This window comes from Calypte anna, chromosome 5A, assembly GCF_003957555.1.
Source record: "Calypte anna isolate BGI_N300 chromosome 5A, bCalAnn1_v1.p, whole genome shotgun sequence".
Lineage (NCBI taxonomy): Eukaryota > Metazoa > Chordata > Aves > Apodiformes > Trochilidae > Calypte > Calypte anna.
The window spans coordinates 10354911-10379112 of NC_044251.1; the positions used below are offsets into that span (position 1 = coordinate 10354911).

The 24202-nt window shown below is 44.0% G+C and overlaps 3 protein-coding genes across 6 annotated transcripts in view; 1 reads left to right on the top strand and 2 right to left on the bottom strand.

Annotated features, from left to right (window-relative positions):
* Positions 1-2014, bottom strand: part of ZFYVE26 (zinc finger FYVE-type containing 26) — a 51207-nt gene extending 49193 nt beyond the window's left edge. For both annotated transcript variants that reach the window (XM_030451965.1, XM_030451966.1), the window contains exons 1-2: positions 1790-2014; positions 1183-1396 (exon numbers count right to left, since the gene is read on the bottom strand). In XM_030451965.1, coding sequence (XP_030307825.1) covers positions 1183-1373 — 191 coding nt within the window. In that variant the 5' untranslated portion in view covers positions 1374-1396; positions 1790-2014. The remainder of the gene's footprint in view (positions 1-1182; positions 1397-1789) is intronic.
* Positions 2015-3199: 1185 nt separating this feature from the next.
* LOC103532997 (galectin-related protein A) lies at positions 3200-7824 on the top strand. 3 transcript variants are annotated; one of them, XM_030452139.1, is made up of 5 exons: positions 3207-3323; positions 5396-5484; positions 6280-6454; positions 6821-7003; positions 7513-7824. In XM_030452139.1, exons 1-4 carry the CDS (start codon positions 3300-3302, stop codon positions 6962-6964), a joined length of 432 nt encoding a protein of 143 aa, XP_030307999.1. In that variant the 5' UTR covers positions 3207-3299; the 3' UTR covers positions 6965-7003; positions 7513-7824. The 3 variants fall into 3 exon arrangements, with proteins under 3 accessions (XP_030308000.1, XP_030307999.1, XP_030307998.1); XM_030452140.1 differs by lacking the exon at positions 7513-7824 and having other exon boundaries at positions 3200-3323; positions 6280-6440; positions 6821-6909; XM_030452138.1 differs by having other exon boundaries at positions 3208-3323; positions 6821-7824.
* Positions 7825-8919: 1095 nt separating this feature from the next.
* PLEK2 (pleckstrin 2) lies at positions 8920-18981 on the bottom strand. The gene is made up of 9 exons (XM_008498828.2): positions 18934-18981; positions 16077-16241; positions 14958-15139; positions 14152-14243; positions 13605-13792; positions 12999-13100; positions 11490-11573; positions 10302-10380; positions 8920-9258 (listed from the first exon to the last, which is right to left on the bottom strand). The coding sequence occupies exons 1-9, from the start codon at positions 18979-18981 to the stop codon at positions 9131-9133; spliced, it is 1068 nt and encodes a 355-aa protein (XP_008497050.2). The 3' UTR covers positions 8920-9130.
* Between the last annotated feature and the right edge of the window lie 5221 nt (positions 18982-24202).

Here is a 24202-nt window from a genome sequence, read left to right on the forward strand (position 1 = left end):
CTGTGCAAATAGCTGCTTTGAGATCTGCCAAATACTAACACTCCTGCCACAGATACTTGCTTCAAAACAACGACGTCTACTTCTGGTCTAAAGTTCAGTCTGTACAGCAGTATAGAAGTTTGAGCACTTCAGCAGATTTCTTTGAAATCTGACAGCTTGCCAAACATTATTTCCTGTTTTGACTAGTTCTGCCCCCAAAACTGAAACTGTTTTAGGTCACAGGAGCACAAGTGCAGCTGCAGTTTTATGTCCAAAAAAAAAAAAAAGTGAACTAATGTACAAATTAAGCAAAGAAACTTTTCCTATGGTCCAGTACTTAAACACACATTCCAAAAACTACACACATTCAGTACTGTCAAAGGGACTAGAAAAAGAAAAAGCCTAAGCTGGTTTATTTGCCTTTAAAATCTCAGCACTGCTAACTAAGGCCTCAAAAACTAAAAGATCAAAAATACTTGTCTCACACAGCTGTTGGCTATATTCATCTAACCATGTCCATGCTTACCTCCAGCCTCCTTTAACTGCTATCAGTGTAAACTGTTTCTTCGAACCTTAACCAAAATGTTGCACAAATATTAATATGAAGTAATAGCATCAACTCCTTGGTGGGGGCAAATACTAATGTTCCCTAAAGTGCTAGAAAACCACCCTTCAGATGCACTTAACTGAAAAGCAAAGATCAAAACTAACTAGGACTGAGTAAAATCAATACTATTTCAAAATTGAGTGTGAGAGAAATACGAAATCAACAGCATAACTTGAATTAAAAAATGAAAGGTCTTCCGAGAGGTCTAAACAAGAGCACATTTTAAACAGCCACAATGCTGATCTTGATGGTTCCATTTCAAAATTAACTGAAGCTCATTGTCAAAGCAATGATATTTCAGAATATGTTCCTTCTTCTTATCCTTCAATCAAATCTAACAAAATCAGTTCAGAAATGCTTCCGTGTAGTTTTACACTTGTATCAATGCCCATGGTAACTGCATAAGTGAACGCAGCTCATCATCTCAGTGTGCTGACCAGCCTGCAAACTGCTTGTCAATGTCCAGAGAGCAGCACACCTAAACACATCCAAAACACCTCAGCACTGCCACAAGTGTCATTTCCCAAATTCTGCCAGTCTCCCTCAGTCACTACTGGACACCCATGCCTACTGAACCGAATCGGTACCTTACTTACCTTATCCCCACGGGGCAAGCTACCAGAGCCTGAAGAATTGCTTCCACCTTCTCCGGGCCCTCGCCGTGCCCCTGGCTCAGCTGAGGGACACAGGCCTGTGCAAGCTCCCAGTCTCCGTGCCGCACGCACTCACAGAAAAACCCAAAAAGCCGCTCCAGAGAGACCGCTTCTTCATTTCCAAAGGAATGCATCTTTACCAGGACGGGCGGGACACCTGGGGCAGGATGACAGACGTGTAACAGGTGCCGTACGGGCTGGCTACGGTTCTTCTTGCTTGGGCAGGGACAGGCGGAGAGCCGAGGCCAGGGCTTCCGGGGGCTTCTTCCCCGGGGGGCAAAGGTGACAACAACCACCGCGGGCTGACAACGGGACTGCCGCTCCGCCACGGCCCCCGCCGTCGATGCACCCCCCGGGGAAGCCCAACCCGGCGGTCTGCGGGACTCCCCCCCTGTTCCCCACCTCCGTCCGAGCCCCCGGGTCGCCCCTCCCGGACGGGCCCGTCTCTGGGGGCCGTGAGCTCTACCGCGCACACACCCACGGTCTCGCCCTCCTCCGCAAGGTTCGGCTCGGCGGTCCCCGGTGCCCATCCCGGCACGGTCAACATTACCTGGCGGAGCAGGACGCGGCCACCTCCGGGGGGTGGCGGCGCGGGGCTCTACTGCACGGCGGGCACCACCCGCACCGCCCCAGCAACACCCCCACCGGCCGCCGCCATCTTGGGCACTGCCTCAGCTGACCGCGGCTCCGGCGGGCGTGCGCCCATTGGCCAAGCTGGGGCAGAATGTAAATAAGCCGCCATCTTTCCTCAGGGCGCCTGACGCCGCCTCACACACCCGGGCAGCTCCCGCTCCCCGGGAATCCCCCGCTCCCCGCCCATCCCCACTTCCCGGGCAGCCTCCACTCCCCTCCACTCCCTCTTCAAGCCATCCCCACGCCCCGACAAGCTTCCCCGCCCAGCCCTCACTCCCCGCCCAGCCCCGCCCTACTCTTGCCCCCCGCCGGCTCCGCCCCGTGCTCCGCCTCTGGTCGTTCTGATTGTCTGCCTCCAGATGTGGGTGATGTTGGAACAGAAGCTCAACATGAGCTGCCAGTGTGCACCTGCAACCCAACTCTGTCCTGAGCTGCACCAGCAGAAGCACAGACCCCTGGTCAAGGGAGGTGATTCTCCCCCTCTGCTCAGCTCTTGTGAGACCCCACCTGGAGCACTGTGTCCAGTTCTGGAGTCCCCAGCATAAGAAGGACACAGAGCTCCTGGAACGTGTCCAGAGGAGAGACACTGAAATGATCAGAGGGCTGGAGCAGCTCCCTATGGAGCCAGGCTGAGGAAGTTGGGGTTGTTCAGCCTGGAGAAGGGGAGGCTCTGAGGTGACCTAATAACAGCTTTCCAATATCTGAAGGGGGCTACAGGAAAGCTGGGGTAGGGCTTTTTACATGGGTGTGCAGTGAGAGGGGACAAGGGGAAATGGTTTCAAACTTGAAGACGGGAGATTTAGGCTAAATGTTAGGAAACAATTATTTAAATTGAGGGTGGTGAGACACTGGCACAGGTTGCCCAAGGAAGTTGTGGCTGCCCCATCCCTGGCAGTGTTCAGGGCCAGGCTGGATGGGGCTGTGAGCAACCTGGTGTGGTGGGACGTGTCCCTGCCCATGCAGGGGGCTTGGAACTGGGTGATCTTTAAGGTCCCTTCCAACCAAAGCCATTCTATGACTCTATGATTCTAAATACAAAAGGTGATGCACATGTACATGATGCACACATGTACATGATTTTAAATGCTTATATAAAATTGTGTATGGATAGATGCAGGCACAGCTACAGCTGCAGGTTTGCTGGGCACTCCTGTGTGGGGTGGTGGGAGCCTGCCCACCCTTGCAGCTCCCCTGCTCTCCCAGGTGCCCCAGCCCTGTTCCATGAGACCTTCCCCAGTGGGATGAGGCACAGAGGGCTGTGACTCAGCTGCTGGGCTGGGTGGTGTCCAGCTAGTGTTTGGCAGAGATAAGCCCCTCTCAACATCCTCCCTTTTATTCCTGGCTTTTTGTTTGTTTTTGTCCCGGCACACAAAACAAAAACTCCTCCGGGGACTGCTGTGGCAAGGGCAAGTGCAGGAGGCAGAGCAATGACAGAAGAGAGGTGTCTCAAAGTAAGTGACCGAGTGACTCTGCGGGGCTCCTGAGTGGAAAATAAGGGAAAGGGGCTATGTCCATGTGCACGTACTGGGACCAATAAACCACCAATAAACCAAGTAAGATGCCACGGGAACTTGTACCAATTTGTCCTATGGCATCCTGAATGCTTTTCAGACTGTACTGTCAGGTCAACATGGGCAGAGAAATAGCATATGAGTTGTCATCGCTCTGAATTAATTTGAGCCATGCTGGATGAGCTGGGAGCCTTGGAACCATGTGGCTGTCATTCTATCTATTCAGTTCTGGTTCTCTGAGCCTTTAATGAGGGTTCTTGCTATGGCGCAGCTCTGCACAAACATTTGCTCAATGTACACTTTCAATTTGGGGTCTTAATTTGTATCTTGTCTCCAGTGTAGGCAAGGAAGGAGCACTAGTGGGACACAGGACCTGTATAAGAAGGAAGCTGATTTAGCCTGGGATCTCTTATGCTTATTTAGCATCTCTAATTGCTTTATCCAGTTTAGTGTGTCTCTTTACAGTCAGACTCCTAACTTGAGGGGCTGCTCCCTCACATAAGACATCTCAGGTGCTTGACTCTTTCATTACAAAGAATTACATACCTGCTGGAGTCACCTGCCCACTTCTGCAAGTGTAAATGTACATTAATAACAATCAGCAGTAGTGCTATCATTTTAGAAGTATTTTAAAAATCAGTGTATTCCAATATGGGCTTTGTAAGAAACCAGAGGTTTATTAATATATCTGTGAAGCTGTAAATGTGGCTGCATTCAAATATCCAGGTGGGAAAACAAATTGTTTAAGGTCATCTTATCAGAAGATATAACTGGTATACTGAAATTAGGAAATGGAATATAGGCAAAACATTTTTCATCTTGAATTTTGTTTCTACTAAGTAAGATTTCGATAATTTAAAAATCTAATGTTGGTTATATTTTCCAAAATTTAAAAATATGTATGATATACCAGTAGCAACTTACACTTGAGTGGAAGCATACTTGCTGTGAACAGAAGCCTGTGGGTTTCCATGCCAGTGTAGTGCTTCCCATACTCAAAATACTAAACCATGCATATATCTTCTAGCATGGTCTTCTAGCAAAAAATGTCTAAATTTTTACTGTGGAACACTGGGATGATAAAGCACTTCTTATCTAAAATAGGGTCTGCTGTGCCTTGCCTTGGAATATTATCAGTGTTAGGCAAATTGCTAATAACACTTACTGGTTTAGAGCAGCTCCTTTCTAAGTGACTCCGCATGGAGAGTGATTACATGCTATAGTGTAGTACTCTGGCATTTATATTTTAAAACCATTTCTGAAATGGAAGTCTCAGAATGTCCCAACCCCTTGTTCCTAATCTTTCTCTTTTATTTTTCCATGTCAGCTATTTGCCTATATTAATTGCTCCACTAACAAGCTGTTAGAGAATTACTTAAAACAGGTAGATCTGACCATTGGATACAGTGTGCAACTACAGGTCTCTGTGAACAGGACAAAAGCAGATCCACCAAGAAGCCATTTTCTGGCTTTGAAAAAGTGATGGGCACAGATGTGACTGGGGATACAGCTGCATTTCTGTCAACATGAAGCAGTGGGGAAGCATCTATGCTGGCTTGATGCTCTTGTGGTGGAGGGTGTCTGTCTGGGTACTGCCATTTGCAAGATGTGGGTAGCTGCAAATTCAGACCTTGCAGCACCTGCACTGGTCCTGGGGAATTACATGCATCACCTGAAGGCAGCAGTGGCTGTTCCCAAAGCCACTTGAGGCCTGCCTTTTGTTAGGCTTGTCACTCACACATATGGGTCAGCTGGAGCAGCACCAGCAGCCACTCATCTTACTAACAGCAGGCTTGGTCAAAATCTGCCTGCTGGAGGTGGCAGTCCTCTTGGGCAGCCAGCACCTGGTTATTAGCCTGTCAGTTATGGCATCCCTCTCACTCCCCTCAGATACTAGAAGACAATATTCATAACAAGAGCCCAAGAAATATTTTAGGCTGTAAATATTTTTAAGTTCTTTTCTACATGTAAATATAAAAATAAGCTATTTGAGTTTTCACTGTTTCCTGCAGGGAGCACAATATGTTGGTGAAATTAAAGGTGGCCTGAGACCAGCTATGAAACTCACCATCATAGGAATGGTACACTCCAACCCCAAGAGGTAGGTGAAGGGGCTGGTGAGGGCTTTACTCTTGCCATATGCGTTCCTACCTGTCTTCTAAATTAAAATTATTTCTTGAGGGTCTGTGCTATTTGGAAGGAAGAAAGTAACTGAGCAATTTAGATTAATAATTTATAGCTCAATTTAATTTTCCTTGCTCTTAGATTGGAATTAAAATGGTAACATCATAGGTGAGGTCACTGTTTAGACCTTCTGACTGCCCTACCCTGCTCTGACCTTTGCCCTTATCTAATGCAAACCAGAGGGGGAAAATGGGACATTTCTCCTCCGGGAAGAGGTGCTGTTTTGAACCTGCATCTTCATCTGCTGGGAGGGGGAAGAATCAACATCACTTGAAAACCAGTGGTTTTGGCACAGGAGGTGCAGGTTCATTGCTGTGCTCAGTCTGGATGACAGCAACTGTTCTGTTATGACACTTTTTTGCTTCTACAGTGATCAATTCCCACACAGTCAGCACTGCCAAAGTTTTTTCATACATTCGTTTATAATACAATTGGAATCAGGTCACCCACAATGTTTTTGATTCCAGTTGCAAAAGAGGAAACAAAACATCAGCAGTAACTAGCATCCTGCCAGAAACTGGAGGAGAAACAAAGACCAGTCTGTTCTCATCTCTTTCTTCAGCCTTTTTAGCTTGTCCACAGTTCCTGTAGGAGTCCTGTGTTCCAATCTGATAAGAATTCAATAGCTGTCACTAATCTTTATAGGCTTTTGAAATGCTCACCCTGTCCTTTCACATTTCTGACACACCAGTCATTTAATTGTTTTTTTCAGCTTTTCAGTGACTCTGCTCTGTGATCCAGTGGATGTGAACAAAGATGTTGGGCTGTTATTTACAGTTAACTTTAGTGACAAGTCCATCACCCGAAATGCACGAATTGCTGGGAAATGGGGAAAGGAAGAGAAGACTATTCCCTACTTCCCATTTACAGCAGGTGACACATTTAAGGTAATTTTTGTGGTACAATGATTAGGGTGGAGAAAAGGTGGGAAGAAAAGGCTGAAGGCTGTATATATGACCACAAGTAGCTAACTATTTAAACTGACAGGTTAACTAGCCTAGTGTGTCAGAGAGTAACAGTTAAAAGCCTAATGGGAGAGAATTATCCCCTTCTCTAGTCTTAGTGAGGGAACTCACTATAAGGAGCTTTACAGTACACTCTCAGCAGAGACTAAGTTATTTATTAGGGCATTTCAGAAGAACCGATAGACTTTGTGCTTCACTATTGCCATCACAAGGGGTTCTAGGTCTATGCTAGTGAAATCAGCTCTGCTGCTTATTCTTAATACCATCCCCTGTCCTTTTCCATTGTAGATGGAGCTCTTGTGTGAACACCAGCAGATACGAGTCCTGCTTGATGGGCGGCAGCTCTGTGACTTCACTCACCGCATTCAGCCCCTCAACTTGGTGAAGGCTTTGCAGATCACAGGGGACATCAAGCTTACCAAAGTAGCTTGAAAAAAAAGATGGCATTATCACCAGAGGACAGAGGCAAATGTACTTTCTCCTGTCTGATAAATGTTTTAGATTTTTCTTCTGGCTAATTCTGGAGAGTGGGAACTCTATCTTTTTAATTTTCTCATGTGTTTGGAACATACACTTCTTTTCTCATACACACTCAGGAATTGCAGAGCTATGGCTGGTCCCCATAAATCAGAAGGCCTTTTCTGAGATACTCTTTTGGCCTCCCAAACTGCAAGATTTATGATGCTATTTCACATCCTCATGGTTCCCTAACCCCTAAGTACGCCAGCTGGTGGAGGTCATTCCTCTGCAGGGGGGTGGCTGTTACCTTTGTGACAAGAACTGGGCAGTATCCAGGTGTTGGGACTGAGAAAAGAGAAGCAGATTTCCTTATAAGTGAGCAAGGGAGTCTGGTGGGCCCCAGCAAGGCTCACATTATCAGGAGGGAATTGCTTTTCCTGGAAGCTCTGCTCAGCCAGCACAAAGCCATTTTGTGCTTCCCAGTACAACAAATGCCTTACCACCATCCCTGTCTCTTGCAGGTAGCATTCTCATGATTTAAAAGCTTTCAACAGCTGTGGATTTCACAGTCTCCTCTGGACCAGCCTTAGGAAATGGTATCCGTAGCTGAAACTGCATTGCCATTCTTGTGTCTAATTAAAACTGCATCTTTACTGGCAAATGTCTTTTACTAGCTCTCTTAAATATTTGAATGCACAGGAGTGTTGTACTGTTATTTCGTTGCTATAGATTTAGAAAAAAGCCCTAAATACATAGCTGTTTTAATACATATATAAGCATTTATCATAACTGCTGCCTTTGGCTCTGCTTGGTCTAGATTGTACCACAGAATGGAGTGGAAAGCCTTCAGATAAAGAGACTTTTTCAATCCTTGACTTGGAGAACAAAAATATTCTGCAATGAGGTGGTTCTGTGGCTAGAGGCTATCAAATTCCTCTGTGACTTCAGGGAAAATGTGGAGCATGCTGTGTTCAGAGAGCTTTTGGAGGGTCTGCAGAGTCTGGCTATCAGATAACTCACACTATATCACAGCCAGATGGTTGAGTGTTGTAATAATCTCATACATTACATTCTGTCCTGTGGTATGGTGGCGAATATCTGAGTTTCTATATAAATCTAAATTTACAGGGTGTGAAACCATTATTTTCATTTACTCAAACTGCCCTCTGAGAAAAATCATGTCTAAAAAGCAGAGGACATTCAAATGCCTTGAACTTCTTTTTATCTTTAATGATATAAAAGTCAAGTTTACTAGACAAATATTGCAAAAATTCATGTCTTAAAAATAGAAAAAGCAATAGCCAGAACTGCTACTAGAGTTCTCAGTCCCAGTGGTGCTCTACATAAATGGACTTATGGTGATAATCAGGAGGAAAGGTCTTGCTTTTATAGCTGAGTAATTTCTTCCAATATATTCAACACCAGCAATTGTCCTGAATAACTGAAAAACTGCCACTGGTTTGGTTTGATGCTTGGGATCCTGCACTGCTACGAACTATCACCAGCACATGAATCATCTTTATACTGGAGAGGATGATCTTTTGGTCTTTTCCAGCTTAACAGAGAACCAAATGATAAAGCAGAGAGATGGACAGACAGACCATTGGTTTGTGTCACAGTAGTTATTATCCTGGCAGCAGGATTGTTGCTTAGCACAACACTCTTGTGGTATACCAAGAAAGGCAGCCTCAGACACGAGGATCTTGAATGACTTTGATTTAGTCAGCCTTAACTAATTACATTTTTGAGCCCCTTTATAAAGGGGAAAGGAGCAAGACATTTCTGCTTTACAATAAAGCACAGCCTGGATCTGTCAGATGTAGACCAAATACTTGTACAAAAGAATTATTTTCTTCCAGCTTGGAATATTATATATCATTTTTTCCTTGTAAAGCCTTGTTGTCTGGATCCAGCTGTTGTCTTTTGTCTCTTGGTTAGACTGTAAGTTGTTAAGGAATTATGCTGAATCCACATGACTTCTAGGCACCTAGAACCCTGGTCTGTCAGAAATTGCTAGGTAATATGGCAGTACAAATAACAAAAATAGACAATCTAAGGGAAAAATAACACTCCCAGACAATGAAAGCAGGAAACTTGATGACAAATATGACTTGCCATTTGGCATGGAGTTCACCTTGCTCATGTCAGTGGTTTGATTGCCTCAATCCACTCTGCTCGCTCTGATTTGGAGCTGGCCTGGATATAATAATGGGTGTCATTTTTGGTGATGATTTTGAAGAGGTTGCCTTGCACATTTCCCTTCACTCCTACAGAGGAAAAAATAAAAAAAAAAATGAAGACAGATACAGAATGCTTTGGAATGCTTTGTGGCAGATATTAAATTTCATATGGAATAATTTTATTGTGGTGAATTAGGGGGTCAGACCTCTCCATTACATTATGCGTAAGATACCTAAAGCTTGTGTCTTTGATTCCCCTTATGCAAAGTAAAGATGTAGTACAGAAACCCCTCACATAGATTGAACAAACTCCTCTGTACATGCTGTACATGCTTCATGTATAAAATAGCTACTGTTTAGATGGTGAATCTTACTTGAGTTATACAATGGAGGGATGAAGTCCCTACCAGTCTCTGCAGCAGGTCAGATTGTCTCCTGCTCACCTTTCTTTCCTCTCAGTAAGAAGATTTATTGTTCATCATGGCCCCCATCCTGGACAGGATGTTTTTTAGAGTCTGCCTTTTGTCTTTAGAAAGATGCACCCTATTCGAGATTGACAAACTGTGCCTACTGTCATAAAATAAATAGCTTTAACAGTAAAAACACTTAACTGTGAGGCTGAGGTTCTAGACAAATGATGAAGCTAAGCATATTCACTAGCAGAACTGATTACTGTGTTGATGTCTGTATGTCTCTATATGTCTGTATGTCTGTATATGAAAACAGTAAAGGTAATAATTTAAGTAGAGAGGACACATCGAAAAGGGGTGGCACCAGGGAATGCCTCAAGACTTTGAGTTCAGCAACATCCAAAAAGAAGGTATTTCCTCTTTGTCTGTTAACTATAAAATATTACTCAGTGTCTTAAGACTGTCTCAGAGATCATCTGACTGACAAAAGCCTTTAAAAAGGGGAACACCCAAGATATGTAGAAGTAATGCTAAAAAAGTCTCCTATGAACAACCCAGCAGTATGGTGATTTTTCATGTTATATCTCTTTCCTTGTTTGTAAGGGGAGAGGAAAGGCTAAACCTCTGCACAGAGCCAGCCATACACACAAATGAACACCCAGAGACTGTATTGCTATGGTGGGAATGTGTATGTATCAATGTTTAGAAGCTTGTGCTTACCTGCTGGGACCCCATTGTCCTCCAGTGCTGAGACAAGGCAGCCACGAAGAGAAAATCCACCTACTGGTCTGTTTTCTTCCTGCAAAGAAAAGGGAGATGAGGCTTATCTGGAAAATATTATCATGAGAATAATTTCACAGAGCACATTAATTGTTTTTATGAAGGTGGAGATGTAATGCCAGTCCTTCCAGATATAAAATATCTGTGTCACATGCAATTATGCATGTCACATGCATTCTTATGTTGTTACAGTCTCAGATGTTTCTCTGAAGTAGCTGGGAATGGTGGAGACAAATTAAAAGCATAGAGGTAGGCTAACAACCTCATCTCAAACTTATGTATGGTTCTGTCAATAACAAACCCTACTAAAAATACATACATTTCTGCACGTTTTAGCTTGCTGCTTTTCACTGAGACAGTATGGAAAAATTTGGCTGTTTTCCCTAGTCAGCTGTCTGTCTTGTCTGATCTTCAGGTTCTGCAGTTTTAGTTTATAGCATTACAAGGGCAAGTGCCAAGAAACCGCCCCACAACAAAACAGGAAACAAAAAGTGAACTGGCTCCATAAGCTTTTTTCTCTGTTATGTTGTTTTTGTTTTCTTTAAAAGTCACACAAAGCAACCTGTTAGGGTTTGTGGTACCCTATGCATCTGGGGCTGATGGATCCACATGCCCTTCTGGGTTGCTCACGTTGATTACTATATCCATGAATATAAATTCTACTTTTTCCTGAACAACTTTAAAACTGAGTAGCAGAAATTCTTATAAATACTTTGGCATCAAGGAGATCCTATTCAATTTTAGAATAAAAAAGTAAAAAATCCCATTAACAGTATAACCTTCAAGTGGTGGGATGTCAGCACAGAAAGATCACAGCCCAGGAAGAATCCCTGCAGGAATATGGTCCCAGGCTGTGTGGGTACAACAAAAGACCAATTCCAAGAACACTGCTGCCCCTTGGCTAAGGAAAAGGAATCTCCCTGGGGGAAAGACAGGAGGGAAGATGCAGGGATAGAAAATACTGCAGGGACAATCTCACAAGGTAAGGCCAGAGAGGTCTTACAGCCCAGGAAATGGATAGAGGAATCAGGAGATGCATGAGAAACATTTACAGCATAATTATATTTTCATTATAATATTTAGGTCTGTAAAAGGATTTCTAGGGGTAGAAACTCCCCACTTACATACCTTAGTGGGGTCATAGTAGTGCAAAAAAGCAGGATCAGCTCTCAAAACAAATCTCCTCACCTTCCAGTTTTTCCTCTTGTGTCCCTGCAAAACAGAAATAATAAAGTTACCACCAGTAAACAGGTTCTGGAATAGCCATTTTCCTCCAAGGACTGAAGAAATAGATTTTAGAGGCAAATGAGAAAAATCTTTTCTGACACCTTAGTAACTCCCAGGGTTTCCTTTTTAACATTCTTGGAGTTGGACTCAATGAACCTTCAAATGTCCCTTCCAATCCCTGACATTCTGTAATTCTTCTTGATACACTGATAATTCCTCCTTCTCTCCCTTACTTGTGCTGCTTGGACCAAGTGATTACATACCTGATTACTGCTCTTAATTTCAGATTAATTAAGGGTCTTGAATTAAACCCCCATGCTGTGCATGCTCTGAGATGATGATGTCAGGTCTTTTTGTAGCAAATTCACTCCTTCCTCCCCAGCCCTCTCAGCTGCAGCCCCTGCATAGCAGGACTGCAAGCCTCTGCCAGGCCCTGAGAGCATCTCCCAGCTCCTGCAGGGTTTGTGCTGGGGCTTAGGGCAGCCTAGGGCTTGGGCTGCTGGGGACTGCTCCTCACTGCTGCTGACCACAGTGGGAGGCTCCTGGGCATCTCTTCTGTCCTGTGGTGATGGGAGGTTGCCCTACCAGCCCTTTGGGGATGCCCCAGCAGCTCCTTGTACCTCTGCCATCCCTCACTGCCTCCTGGCAGGTGGAGGAGGGAGGGTTGGGGATTATCTGATGACCCAGTTGCACAACTCAAAAATAGCAGCTCAAGGTACAAAGCTGCAGAGTAGAAATGTGGCCATGCAGCATAAGTAGGATTCCCTCTGCAGGTGGCTGCATTATGCTTTGAAACAGTGTGGTTGATCCTCATCTTGTTCATAGCAGAGTTTGGAAATGAAATTTTTAAGATAAAAGGTGGGATCCTGTAAACAGAATCCCAACAGGTAATCATGCCCAAAGAAAACAGGTTTCACCACCAGCAGAGCATCCATGGTTACGTGAGTGACTGTACACAGGTAAATGTCCACTTTGTGCAAGTCAATCTACTCAGCTTTGAAATTTGCCTGTGGCCAGCAGTACATCAGAGCTGCTCACAGGACCAGGATAGGATAGGTTGGAGAAGAAGAACAGTTGGTCTGCTTGGGAATGTAAAACCTCTCAATGGGATTTGGACTTTTAGACTTTTGGACTCAGTGGACTTTTAACACTATTCTGTACCTTTCACTAAACACTCAATATATACAGAATATCCGGTTAATCCTGCCTGAGCAGTAAGTTCCATAGCTCACTTCCTTATAACCAGGTATTCTTCACCACACGATCTCTGGTAGTAGAACTGACAGGCAAGTTATCTCTGCTGACCACAGCTCTCCAACCATGCTTGTAGAAATCCCATTTATTCCCTAGGAAGCCCTAAGAGCTGTCATTCTCCGTGTTTCCCAGCAAAGGTTCAATAAATGTAGTTACCTGTTTAACTAAGAATCCTTGCTTCACAATTGTTCCACTCAATTCAGAGATGTTAAATTGTAGCTCTTCCTTGGAACTGATATTTTTTTTACTGCTCTCAGCCTGCAAATAGGGAAAAAGATGTTACACTTTTTAATCTAAACACACCTCGGAGTACAAAGTTCTGCATTGTATCCTTCCCCAGTTGTTTTTAGCTTGCATTTCCTGAGTAAATCCTACTCAGTGGCCCCGTTGCTCAGCTTTGTAGTTCCAAGGTTAGAAGCAGCAGATTGCAGCTGTAAAACCTGCTCACACACCCTGGCCTTGAATTTTAACATAACTACAGCACAGCCTCCTGTAAATGCAGACACAGCACTTCACTCGAGGGACACACCCCTTCCAAAGCCTGATTATCTGCTTGCAGAGCCCTCCATGCCCACGGAGCCATTTGTCTCCAGCAAAAAAAAGAGCAGGTGTTAGGAGTGTTAAAAGCCTCGAGCCGCTCCATCTGCATTTACCCTCACAGCCTGCACGTTTTGCCTGTGTGTGCACGCTGTGCATGTCCCCTTTGCCCCAAACCAAGTGAAGGGCAGAGGAGGAGCCTCCTTTGGCAGCCTCATCACTCACAAACATGTACAGAGCTGTGGAGTCATCAAGGAACTGCTCGGAGAGGTCGCTGTAGCGCGTGGCCTCGGTGCTGCGGGCGCCCACGGGCCTGAGGAAGTTCTCCTCCATCAGCATGGATGCCAGGGTGACGGCCTCGAATCGAGACACAGAAAAGCTGTTGGAGATGAGCCAGTCCACCAGGGCAGAACCTGCAGGGAGAAAAGCAGCTCTCATACCAAGACAATGCGCTCTTCCAAGGCAAGGGAGATGGTCTCCTGCTGTGCAGGCTTTCATTTGCTGGAACATTTTGGCATCATCACAAGGACAGTTGTCCTGGTTTGGGTGGTGACAACTTTCAATGAAGTGCTAGGTTGACCAAAAAATGTGGAACCCTCCATGTGCTTCCATGCATCCAAAGAGCAAGAGTGAAAGGTGTTGGAGAACTTGGCTGCACCAGTACTTTCCACTGGGCTAAAACTGATCCTACCATGAAGGAAGCCCCTTATCCCTGCAACGTGGCATGTCAGATGTGAATTGTGAGAAAGCTCTTGGCCTAAAGCAGCTATACCTGTGAAGGTCTCTTTGTATCTGTTGCCTTGCTCCAAATTGCGAGTCAGCCTAATTCCAGCACTGCTGTCACACATTCTCTCCACTATGCGGCTGTAAAGGAGAACACATTACGTTACCAGCATAGAAAGGCAGAAAATGTCACATACTTCTGTCAGTGTCTGGGATGCCTTGATGTTTACCAACATAAAGATGGGAAACTGCTTAGATTCTCCCCCCAAAAATTTTATCATAAGTATGGTGTAGGAAAACTTTATGGTCCCAATAGCAACTCTAAACAAGATGCCTCACATTAAAGCACTTCAAACTGAGCTGAAGTCAGCTTTCATTTACCTTCCCAACACAAATAAAATTAATGTAATTTTTCTATTTCTTAATCAGTTTTCTCTTTCCTCTTGTTTAACATGATGCACCCTAAAAATCCTAGCCTGGATTCAGGCTATCAGCTTTGAAAGGTCATCAACATGGCATGAACCATGTCATTGCTTGGTCTTTCCCTGACATCACATCTGAGGTAATGCATCTCCCCAAAGAAAACCTTTGCAGCTGCCTGGGAAGGTCTTCAAGCCAGCAGTGAGATGGCTGTGCAGAATCCACATCCCTCACTCCTCTAGAATGATGGTGAGGAAAAAGAGCATTCTAGTGCCCTGGTAAAACTGTGTGCAAGCATAGTGCAGAGCAGCCAGTTCAGAGGCTCCTGGCCACACAGGAGCAGTTAGTTCTGTGCAGAGAGGAGCCTCCCCATCTATAAGCTCAGGCAATTTGCAGACTAAAACAAAAGTAGGAGGAGAAATGATACACACTTACTGAAGGCTGATGTTCTCGAGCAGCTTGAAAGAGTTCTTCATTCTGTGAAGCTCTTGTACCTGTACTGGGTGACCAGCATGAATAGCTCCAGTGATGTCCAAAGCCCAAGAGTCTCGCTCCTCCCTGGAGCAACATTCAAGGAAATAGTCTGTGTTGGTCTTTGTCTTTAATTTGATGAGTAGCTGTGGAGAAAGAAATGCAAAGCAATAATATCATTTAGCTACTGGCTTTCACTTGTATTTTTTTGATTCCTGCCCAACCCCAGTGTCTAGGTTTTCAGTTCTAAGCATGGTTTGCATGCATGGAGCTCTTGGTACTTAAGAGAGAGCAGATCATCCAGATACTTGACTACATAGGAATCTGCATTTCACATCCAGATCTCTAGTTTCTCAATAACCACAAACTCTCACTAGGCTCTGACTGCCATGAGAAGCACCAAAATAGCAACTTCCAGAGTAATTTCCCTTCTGGTCCTTCTCAGAGGAAGTCTGCATTTCCTCCACCCATGGGTGAGTGGACAAGAACTTTCCCTTCCAGAGCCCTCTTGCTGGAAATTTTCAACAGCAATAAAGTCCCACTGGAAAAAGAAAAGAGAATCTGACCCAGCAGCCCAGGAGCACCCTGTGGACAAAGCTAGGGTTTAAGGCAACTACCAAGGATGATAAGTTTCCTTTTTTCCCCAAACTACTCAGATTTTATTGAGCTGATTTTTTTCCTCCCTTCACACACCACTGGGATGCTGTATTTGCATTTATTTTTTCTAGAGTGTGTCTGAGGGGGTGTGGGCTTTTGTTATTTGGGGTTTTTTTGTTGGTGTTATTTGTTTTGTTGTTTGGGGGTTTTTTCTTTGTGGTGTTTGTTTTTTTGTTGTTGTTGGTTTTTTTTTTTATGGCTGTGACTCAGATTTAGGCACAGGGAACAGCAAAGAAACCATGAGGGCGCTGATTGATCATCCTGGTTGCACTGCAAAATGGCAGCTTGCTTTGATGAGACCTAATCATGGAAACACATCTCAGTGCCACGATTGCAGAAACCAAAGAAGCCAGGAAGAGAGGAAAAAACTAAGGAGAAGTTAGAAATTGAACATTGTTGAGAAGGGGCATATTGTTCCAGTCATACCGGTCTGTTCTCATATTCCAGGCATGGACAAGTAATAGTGCATCCATCCAAAAGAATCCTGCCTTTTGGAGAAGGGTCCTTCTTGCCTCCTTCAATTTTGTAATACAGCAGCTTATCCTGAAGCAGAACGAACCATCTCACTTTCCAGTTACGAACGACATGTCCCTAGAGGGGAAGAAATGCATGAATGCATGTAGCTAACTTTAACACATCCACTGGGAAATGACCATATTTTCTTTCTTTTTCTCTTTTTTTTTTTTTTTTTTTTTTTTTTTGGTGGGGATGGGAGAAGATATGTGTGCCTGTGTGAAAATACCACAAACAAATAGGAAACTACATGAAAATAAACACAAGCCATTGTGAGTCTTTTTCTCCATGAAATATACATTTTTAGTAGGAAAACAGCACAGTCCCATCACTATAAAATCATGGAGCAACAGAAAAGTGCTTTGATCTTTCTTCAGCAAGGACATAATCTGTTCTGAATTGTTTCTTGCAAAAGCTCACATGAATTATCTCAGAAAGCTGTCTTTTTGGTACACACCTGTCCACTGACAGGACCAGGCAGGAACAGGGCTAAATATGAAAAGTGTGAGACAAACCCCTCACCTCTGGTGACCCTGGATGGTGTTTCATATGTTTCATTCTTTTTCATTTTGATGTGGCTGTAGGTTGTAAGTGGTTCTGAGTTGCTGATTTGTTTTTTCCTTACATCCCCTTTCACTGCTCATGAGCACTTGATTTCTACCCTAGCTGCCTTCAATCTGCTGGGCTAAAACATTCCCTGTGCTACTCTTTCCTGCAGACAAAATATGCTTCTTAATGAATGAAGTCCCATGCCGAATGCCTCCTAGGTGATATCAGAACACAGACAGCTCCTCTTTCTTTCCCCTCTTTCCCTGTCTGTCTTTAGCCCAGCTTTAAGGAGAGCAAACCCAGTGAGGTCTGGCACTGCCAGGCCCAATCCTGTCTGAGGGTGTCAGGTCCAGCTTCGTGCTGCAGGGGGGTGGGTCGGATTTCTACAGGTGATGGAGCATTCCAGGCAGCAGGGGAAGCAGGGAAAGCTCTGACACTGGGGAGAGGGTGGGCATAGCTAGGAGAAAGGAACATGCAGGGTCCAGTCATGGCAGGAATCAAAGCTCATTAATTCTCCATGGGTAAAGGGGAAAACCAGCAATTTCCAAGAACAGGTTGGGTAATAAGTCTCTAAATTCCAGGGCACTTTACATATAGTGTCTTCTAGTCTACGCTAAATACAATTTATCTATTTAGATAAATACTATTTATCTAACTTGGGTTTGTTCTCTCAAAAGAAAGCTTTTGCCTTTTTCAGTGTTATTTTACCCTGCTGCAAAGTACCTTAGCCATTTTTCCTGAGTATGCTCTTTGCTATGGCTCTTTTCTCTCCCTGGAGATTTTCTTTTTCAGGAGACTGCCTTACATATTTTTTATCTTTACCTGACTTCCACACATTTACTTTACATTACAATACAGTAATTACAATACAGTAATTACTTTACATTACAATACAATTCAGTCACTTACAATGCATTCAGATCATCTCCCTGCTTCTGCTCCCTTTTAAGAAAGCTCTGTTTTCTTACCTGTTCCCACCCTTTTCTCAGTTTTTTTTCCTTCTGGATCCTTTGTTCCTTTCCACATCAGTTTCCTTTAGCCTTCTTTATGGTCTCCTTCCTATCAAACCCTGTATCTCAGTGATGCTGTCCAGCCTGCTGGAGTTACAGCCCACAGTGCTGCCAATAACCTATTGCTCTCACACATTTGGTGTCCTGGATTTTCGCATCAAATTCAGTAGTCACTTTAAAGCCCCGAATACCATCAGAGCCTGTGAGGAGAGCAGAAGCTGGGACTGCTCTGCCCTTGCTGCAGAAAGGAGGATGAGGAACAACTCTGTTCATAGCCCTTTTCCTCATAGAGGATGGCTTCATGTGGCTGGCAGCTGGCCAGCCAGGAGTCCTGCCAGGGGAACTGACCAAGATTACCTTCATGTTAGCACCTGAAGCACTGCCACGTACTGTAGAAAAGCATTTCTCAAGGCGTGGCAAAGCTTTGAACAAACCCTTGAATCACATTTTTTGTGTGCAATCAAGGACCGTAGTAGTGACTGAGACAGGATCTTGGTACTAAATGCAGCTTATACCCCTTGCTAAGTTTTCCTTTTGTGTCCCAGCTGTGACTGACTCAGTCCTATATTGATCTGTGACAGTCTTTCAGTTTTTATCTTCACATTTTGGTTAAAACTTTCTTACAGTGCCACTTGAGGGGTGTAGAAGAAAGGAGTTATTTCAGACACATTTCTATGTTTGCATTGCTCTGATCCCCCTGAAAAAGAATAGTCTGTTTGTTCCCCATCCTCTCATATGAAATGGTAAACCCTGCTCAGCTGGGCTACTAAAGAAAGTATAAACAATCTTAAGAGACTGTCAAAACATCCTCCCAAAACATCCTTCTTCTCTCTATCCTCTCATTGCCACTTCCCCTGCTGCCACGTAGATGTTTGCCAGGTAAATTTTTTTTTTTTTAATGCAGAGGTGAACCCTAGGTGCAGACATTATGGCTTTCTGATAGCTGAGTAATCCTGACAGCTAATTCCTTTTCCTCTGGGTAAACACCAACGTGGTGGAACCCGAGGGATGGCAGTGAACACCTGTAGCTCATGCAGTTCCCTCAGCAGCATCTGCACAAACCTGGAGAGGGTCCTGCCCTAGGAGCAGGCAGAAGCCCTTCCACCCGAGAGCCCAGCAGGCTGCCTCGCCATCAGCCCTGGGTCAGTCTGGTCCCGGGGGCTGATTCCGTGTTTGAACAGAACCCCGGGAAGAGGAACGGGAGCACTTACCCTCTTGACGAGGAAGCCCTCCTTCAGGACTCCCGCTGCCTCCTGCATTGTGCCCAGCCCCTAGGAGACCTGAGCCCCTGCTGAGAAGCCTCCAAGCCCTGGCAGCTTGTCCCTCTGCACACGATTTGTTTAAGAAAGCTCATTTTTCTTTGTTATTCTCCTCCTCCAATGTGACGCACTCTCCCTTGCCTGTTTTTTTCCTCCCTCCCTTCCTACCTGTGAGGCATTAGTTAAACAGTGAGCTGGCTATGATACATTACCTGCCCTCCGGGAAGTGAAACAAAAGGAAGTCTAAAAAGGATCTCTAAAGAACTTCACAGGATTTAGTGTAGTCAAGAAACCACTACCAAGTGAGTTGGCCAATATAAACAGCCACATGATTACAAATCAGATTTATCAACACTACCACTTAAAATTTCTCATCTAATAAACACATCTCGTAGGAGTTCTACGGGTTAGAATACCTGAAGTGTAACACGTAGAATATTACAGTTTTATGGAGACTTTTACAAATGTTAGAACAATTTATCTCGCTAGAAATTTGTTTTCCTCAAGAAGCTCCAAAGCACTTAAAAACCCATTCTACTTTCAGTTACACCTGGGCGTATAAATCAAGACTCTCAATTTACTATCAGCAGACTGATCAACAAAAACCTACAGTGACCTCTTGTAACTCCTGAGCAGCTCCAAAACAGAGTGCTTCCTTTGTGTCTGCATCTGAGCTTAGCTATTTCTTGCATTTTTTAAGACTTCTGCAATGATAAATCTGTTTGATAGATTAATCAAACCTTGTCCTGATGAAATTAAGCTGTATCAGTGTTTTGGACAGCAGTCTTTGCTGTTAGCATTACCCGACTTGTAACAAAATTAATGTGATATACCTGGACAGAGGTAGGGGCTGTGCTAAGAAGCACAGCACAACATAACAAATAAACAAAAGCATTCGTTGCTATGCAAAAAAAGTCCAGAGTTCATAAGACAGAGTGACTCAAGTGTCTCTCACTCTCTGCAAGGCAGATCAGATTACTTATCAAGTTTTCACCTACTGAGGAAGAGGAAAAAGCAAATAATTTTTTATCTTTAAGCTAGTTTTTTAACTTCTAGCAAGGCAGAGCACAAGATTTAAGAACAGGCTAGAACAGTCTTGCAGAGACCATGAAAAATACAATGGGTCACTGAATGCTATTTGAGATTAGAAAAATTGACTGCTGTATATAAAAAAAAGCATGCTGGATGAGATGCAGCAGCTTGTATGGAACTTACCCACGTAGTCCCTTTACTCCTTTGGAAAAGGCAGGAGCCATGATGTGACCAGTTGCATAAGTCATATCCCAGTTTTGTTCTTCAATCCACCTAAAGTAAGTATAGCAAGTTTAACACCTAAAAGAGAACATTTTTGCTGTAGGTATGTAGTATTTCCAAATATATCAATGACTTTTTGTATTTTATCTTTTTGTATTATTGTGGCCCTAAAATAAAGCAGAAATTGAATACATGTATGTCTTCTAAAACCCAATCTCTGTATACATATAAATGTACACATAGATAAAAGTTGTACATGGAAGTAGAATCTTGGGAAAAAACCTTGAGAGAATTCTCGGGAGAATGGCTTGAGAGCAGCCCTGAGGAAAAAGACTTGGGGATGTTGGCTGGTGGGAAACTCAACATGAGCTGGTAATGTGTGCTTGCAGCCCAGAAAGCCAACTATACCCTGGGCTACATCAAAGGAAGCCTGGTCAGCAGGTACAGGGAGGTGATTCTCCCCATCTCCCCATCTACTCCACTCTCATGAGAACCCACCTGGAGTCCCGTGTTGAATTCTGGAGCTGCCAACACCAGAAAACATGAGGCTGTTGGAGTGAGTCCAGAGGAGGCCCACAGAGATGATCAGAAGGCTGGAGCACCTCTCATATGTGGACAAGCTGAGAGACTTTCAGCCTGGAGAAGGCTCCAGGGAAACCTCATAACAGCCTTCCAGTACCTGAAGGGAGCTACAGGAAAGCTGAAGGACTTTTTACAATACAAGGGGTAATGGCTTAAAACTGGAAGAGTGTAGATTTATGTTAGACAATAGGGAAAAATTCATTATTGTGAGGGTGGTGAGAAACTGGAATAGGTTGCTCACAGAAACTGTGGCTGCCCCATCCCTAGAACTGTTCAGGGCCAGGCTGAGTGGAACTTTGAGCAACCTGGTCTTGGGGGAGGTTCCCCTGCCCATGCAGGGGAGTTGGGAATAGATGATCTTTAAGGTCCTTTCCAAACCATTCTATGAAATCTGATGCAGCCAGCAGAAAAAAGAAAATAAATTTCAGTTCACAGTGTTCTGTACTTAAGAATTGAATTTGAGTAAAACAGAATAAAACTTGAGTCTAGGTAGGGTAGACAAAAGACTTCATGACTGCATTTGTTCCAGGGACAGGCCCTCTTTATGTAACCAGCTCCAGGGATACAGTGTTCCACTGTTTGGTATTTGAGGCTTGAGTTCACATTGTACAGCTTGTTACTGCAGGCAATTTATAACAAGGTGGGTGAGATAATTCTATGCTAGTGAGGACAGGTAGAAGCTTGCAGGGGGCTCTTGCTCAGACAGTGATCTCAGAATTGCAGCACGGGCAGCTCTCACTAAAGATCTGAGAGAGCTCTTTTTCTCCAGCATGCAGACCACCCACAGCCCTGCAGACAATCTTGGCAAAATTGCCCTTAGCAACAAAGAGTTGTATTGTCAAATTGCTGGTGAACAGTGAAGCAAACATTGCCCCAGCTGGCCACTAAACAACAGGTTTTGTATCAAATATTTTGTATTATTTTGAACCTTCACTTTCTTCACTACTTTGGCTATTTATAATACACACACACCCCCTTCCCCCCCCCCCCTCTCATTTTGTAGTTAATCAAGGCTAACAAACTGCCTCTGTATTGCTCCCTGAGGCTGAGTAAATACAGATCTCTCAGATGGTTTTGTGGGAAAAGGGTCACACAGTGTGCAGTGAGTCAGTAGATGTGGGCTGCCATAGCCATGCATCTGCTGGGAGGGCAAGTCCTGGCACTGAAGGCTCCCAGCAGCAAAGGACATGCTTCGATACATATAAAAGTAGGAACTTGGTATCAAGTCCTCTTGTGGACTGAGGGGAGGAGTACCTGTTTCCATAGACACTTTTTAGAATGTTTTCCATGTATCAGTGCAGTATTTTAACAAAAGCACAGTTGAGTGCTTGGCATTCTCTTTATATGCCATGAAATTTGGTCAGGAAGAGCCCTCTGCAGCTTCAGGGCCACGGGACCCTTAGTGACTCAGGGTTGAAGAGAAGGGCAGGAGCACCGACCCTGAGAGGAGATGCTGTTTCTGCTGGCTGACCTGGTAGACAGTGCTGGCACCTCCAGGTCAGCCCCTCAGGAAGCCACCCACAGCTGATTCAGAGACCCAAAGGACATCCCCCACTGCATGTTCTGCAGCACCCATTGCCTATCGCTGTGCTCCACAGGGGATACACACAGCCTTTTTGCCCTCCAGTGTACAGCACCACTAAATTGCTTTAGTGGATTAAGGATGAAATAAGATGAAAAAAACCCACATCAAAATAAAAGAATGATGAAACATTTCTAGATAAAAGAGAATGATGACAAGTGTTCCAAATTAGTCTGACAAAAGTGCATGTAGAAAGTTGGCAGCTTTTGAAAACAGTTGTTCAAATGTCTAGACTGTGGAACAAAAAACTATCAGAAATTAAACACCAAAGTACAGATTCCGTTATGAAGAACAACATGCCAGCTCAATTGCATCTGAAAAAAACCCCTGAGGGCCAGAATCAGAAAGGAAACAGAAAGGAATTGTCACTGTATTAAAAATGAGACAAACCACAACAGCTGCAAGAAAGCAGGGCACTCTTTTTTTAGCAGCCACTGTTTCCCCTCATCAGAAACAGGATACAGGGCTGTGTGTCTGACCTGAGCCAGTACCCCTGCTTGGGGTTTTTGCATTGAGTTCTTATCAGATGTTCTAAGTGAAACTATTTCCAAGCTGCCAGTCTCCCAAAATTAACTTAGGATATGAAAGTGAAGCTGAGATTCTTTCAATTAAAACACCAGCCCAAGTCTTGTCCACAGCTATAATGGTGCCCTTCCCTTCAGTTGATTACCTGAGTACCAGTGGAGATCTTGCAGTTACAACTGAGTAAATGGGACAATTGCTAATGATAAGCAGCAATGAGCTACCTTGCTCTAATGACTTGGCAAAGACATTCACACAAAACCCACAAACCTTATTTTAAGCGCCAGGTAAGCACACATACAAAACAGACTGTCAGAGGTAGAGGGTAGAACCTCAGCAACTTTTAATGCAGCACAGCTGAGGCTCAGCGTGGGCACCCCAGGGACAGTGCTCCCTTACACACCCCTCACTAACAGGCCTCAAAACCAGACAGCTCAGACCTCCTCCTTCCAGCTGCTGCAACACACAAGAAATGGTCATGAAATTGTATTCTTTTATTTAAGTTTCTTGGCTAAAATTTTCTGAGGCAACAGGAAAGCCTGCTTTCCTCTGCCAGTGTAAATAGTGACTACAGTGGATATATCCTAACCTGCTTCATTACCACTCCCACTATTCTTTTCATTTTTTTTTTCAGACAATGAAAATTGACACAAAATTGTGTACATGCATGCTGAGGCTCATAAAGTATCCTATAGCTACTATACAAGTTTAGTAAACTTTGAGTTCCTGACAGAAGCAAGTCTCACTGATAAATGCACCAAAGCTGTTCTTAGAAATGATACTATTTTCCTGATAACATTCCAAGGAAAGAGCACCTGTGGCTCATTTTTTAGCGATTTGCCTTACAGCACTGTTTTGGCACACAGGTCACTTTTGAGTTTATAAACTTTCTTCTGTCTGAGTACCCACCTGATGTATTTAATGTAAACCAAATCACTATTTCAGTGAATGTACATTGCTGGAAGAGCTGTTCATCTAGGAAACTGACATTATCTTCAACTTCAAACCATGACAAGGCTTTCCTATCAGCTTCTGAAAAAATGACAGTCTGAGAAAATGACCATTAAAAAAAACAGATTTGTTCCTTCATTTTTGTGATGATATACTCAGGTATTTTCCAACATCCTGCAAAGACTAGAAGTTACTTACCTGTTTTGGCTTTGCATTACTATTTAAGTTGGGTAAATGTGAACATCTACGATAATCAAGGCTGGATTGCAGTATGTTTGCCCTTTGTGAATGCCTTTTGTGGAAACACCATGTAGCAATTATACTGTTTTT

Bases quoted from the DNA above. Each gene is read 5' to 3' on its own strand.
- LOC103532997 (XM_030452139.1), top strand. From the start codon at position 3,300: ATGACAGAAGAGAGGTGTCTCAAA. The intron at 5,485-6,279 runs GTAGGTGAAGGG...TGTTTTTTTCAG, and splicing joins GTACACTCCAACCCCAAGAG to CTTTTCAGTGACTCTGCTCT. The intron at 6,455-6,820 runs GTAATTTTTGTG...TTTCCATTGTAG, and splicing joins CAGCAGGTGACACATTTAAG to ATGGAGCTCTTGTGTGAACA.
- PLEK2 (XM_008498828.2), bottom strand. From the start codon at position 18,981: ATGCAGGAGGCAGCGGGAGTCCTGAAGGAGGGCTTCCTCGTCAAGAGG. The intron at 16,242-18,933 runs GTAAGTGCTCCC...CTTCCCCTCTAG, and splicing joins AGGGCTTCCTCGTCAAGAGG to GGACATGTCGTTCGTAACTG. The intron at 15,140-16,076 runs GTATGACTGGAA...CTTTCTCCACAG, and splicing joins TGGAATATGAGAACAGACCG to CTACTCATCAAATTAAAGAC.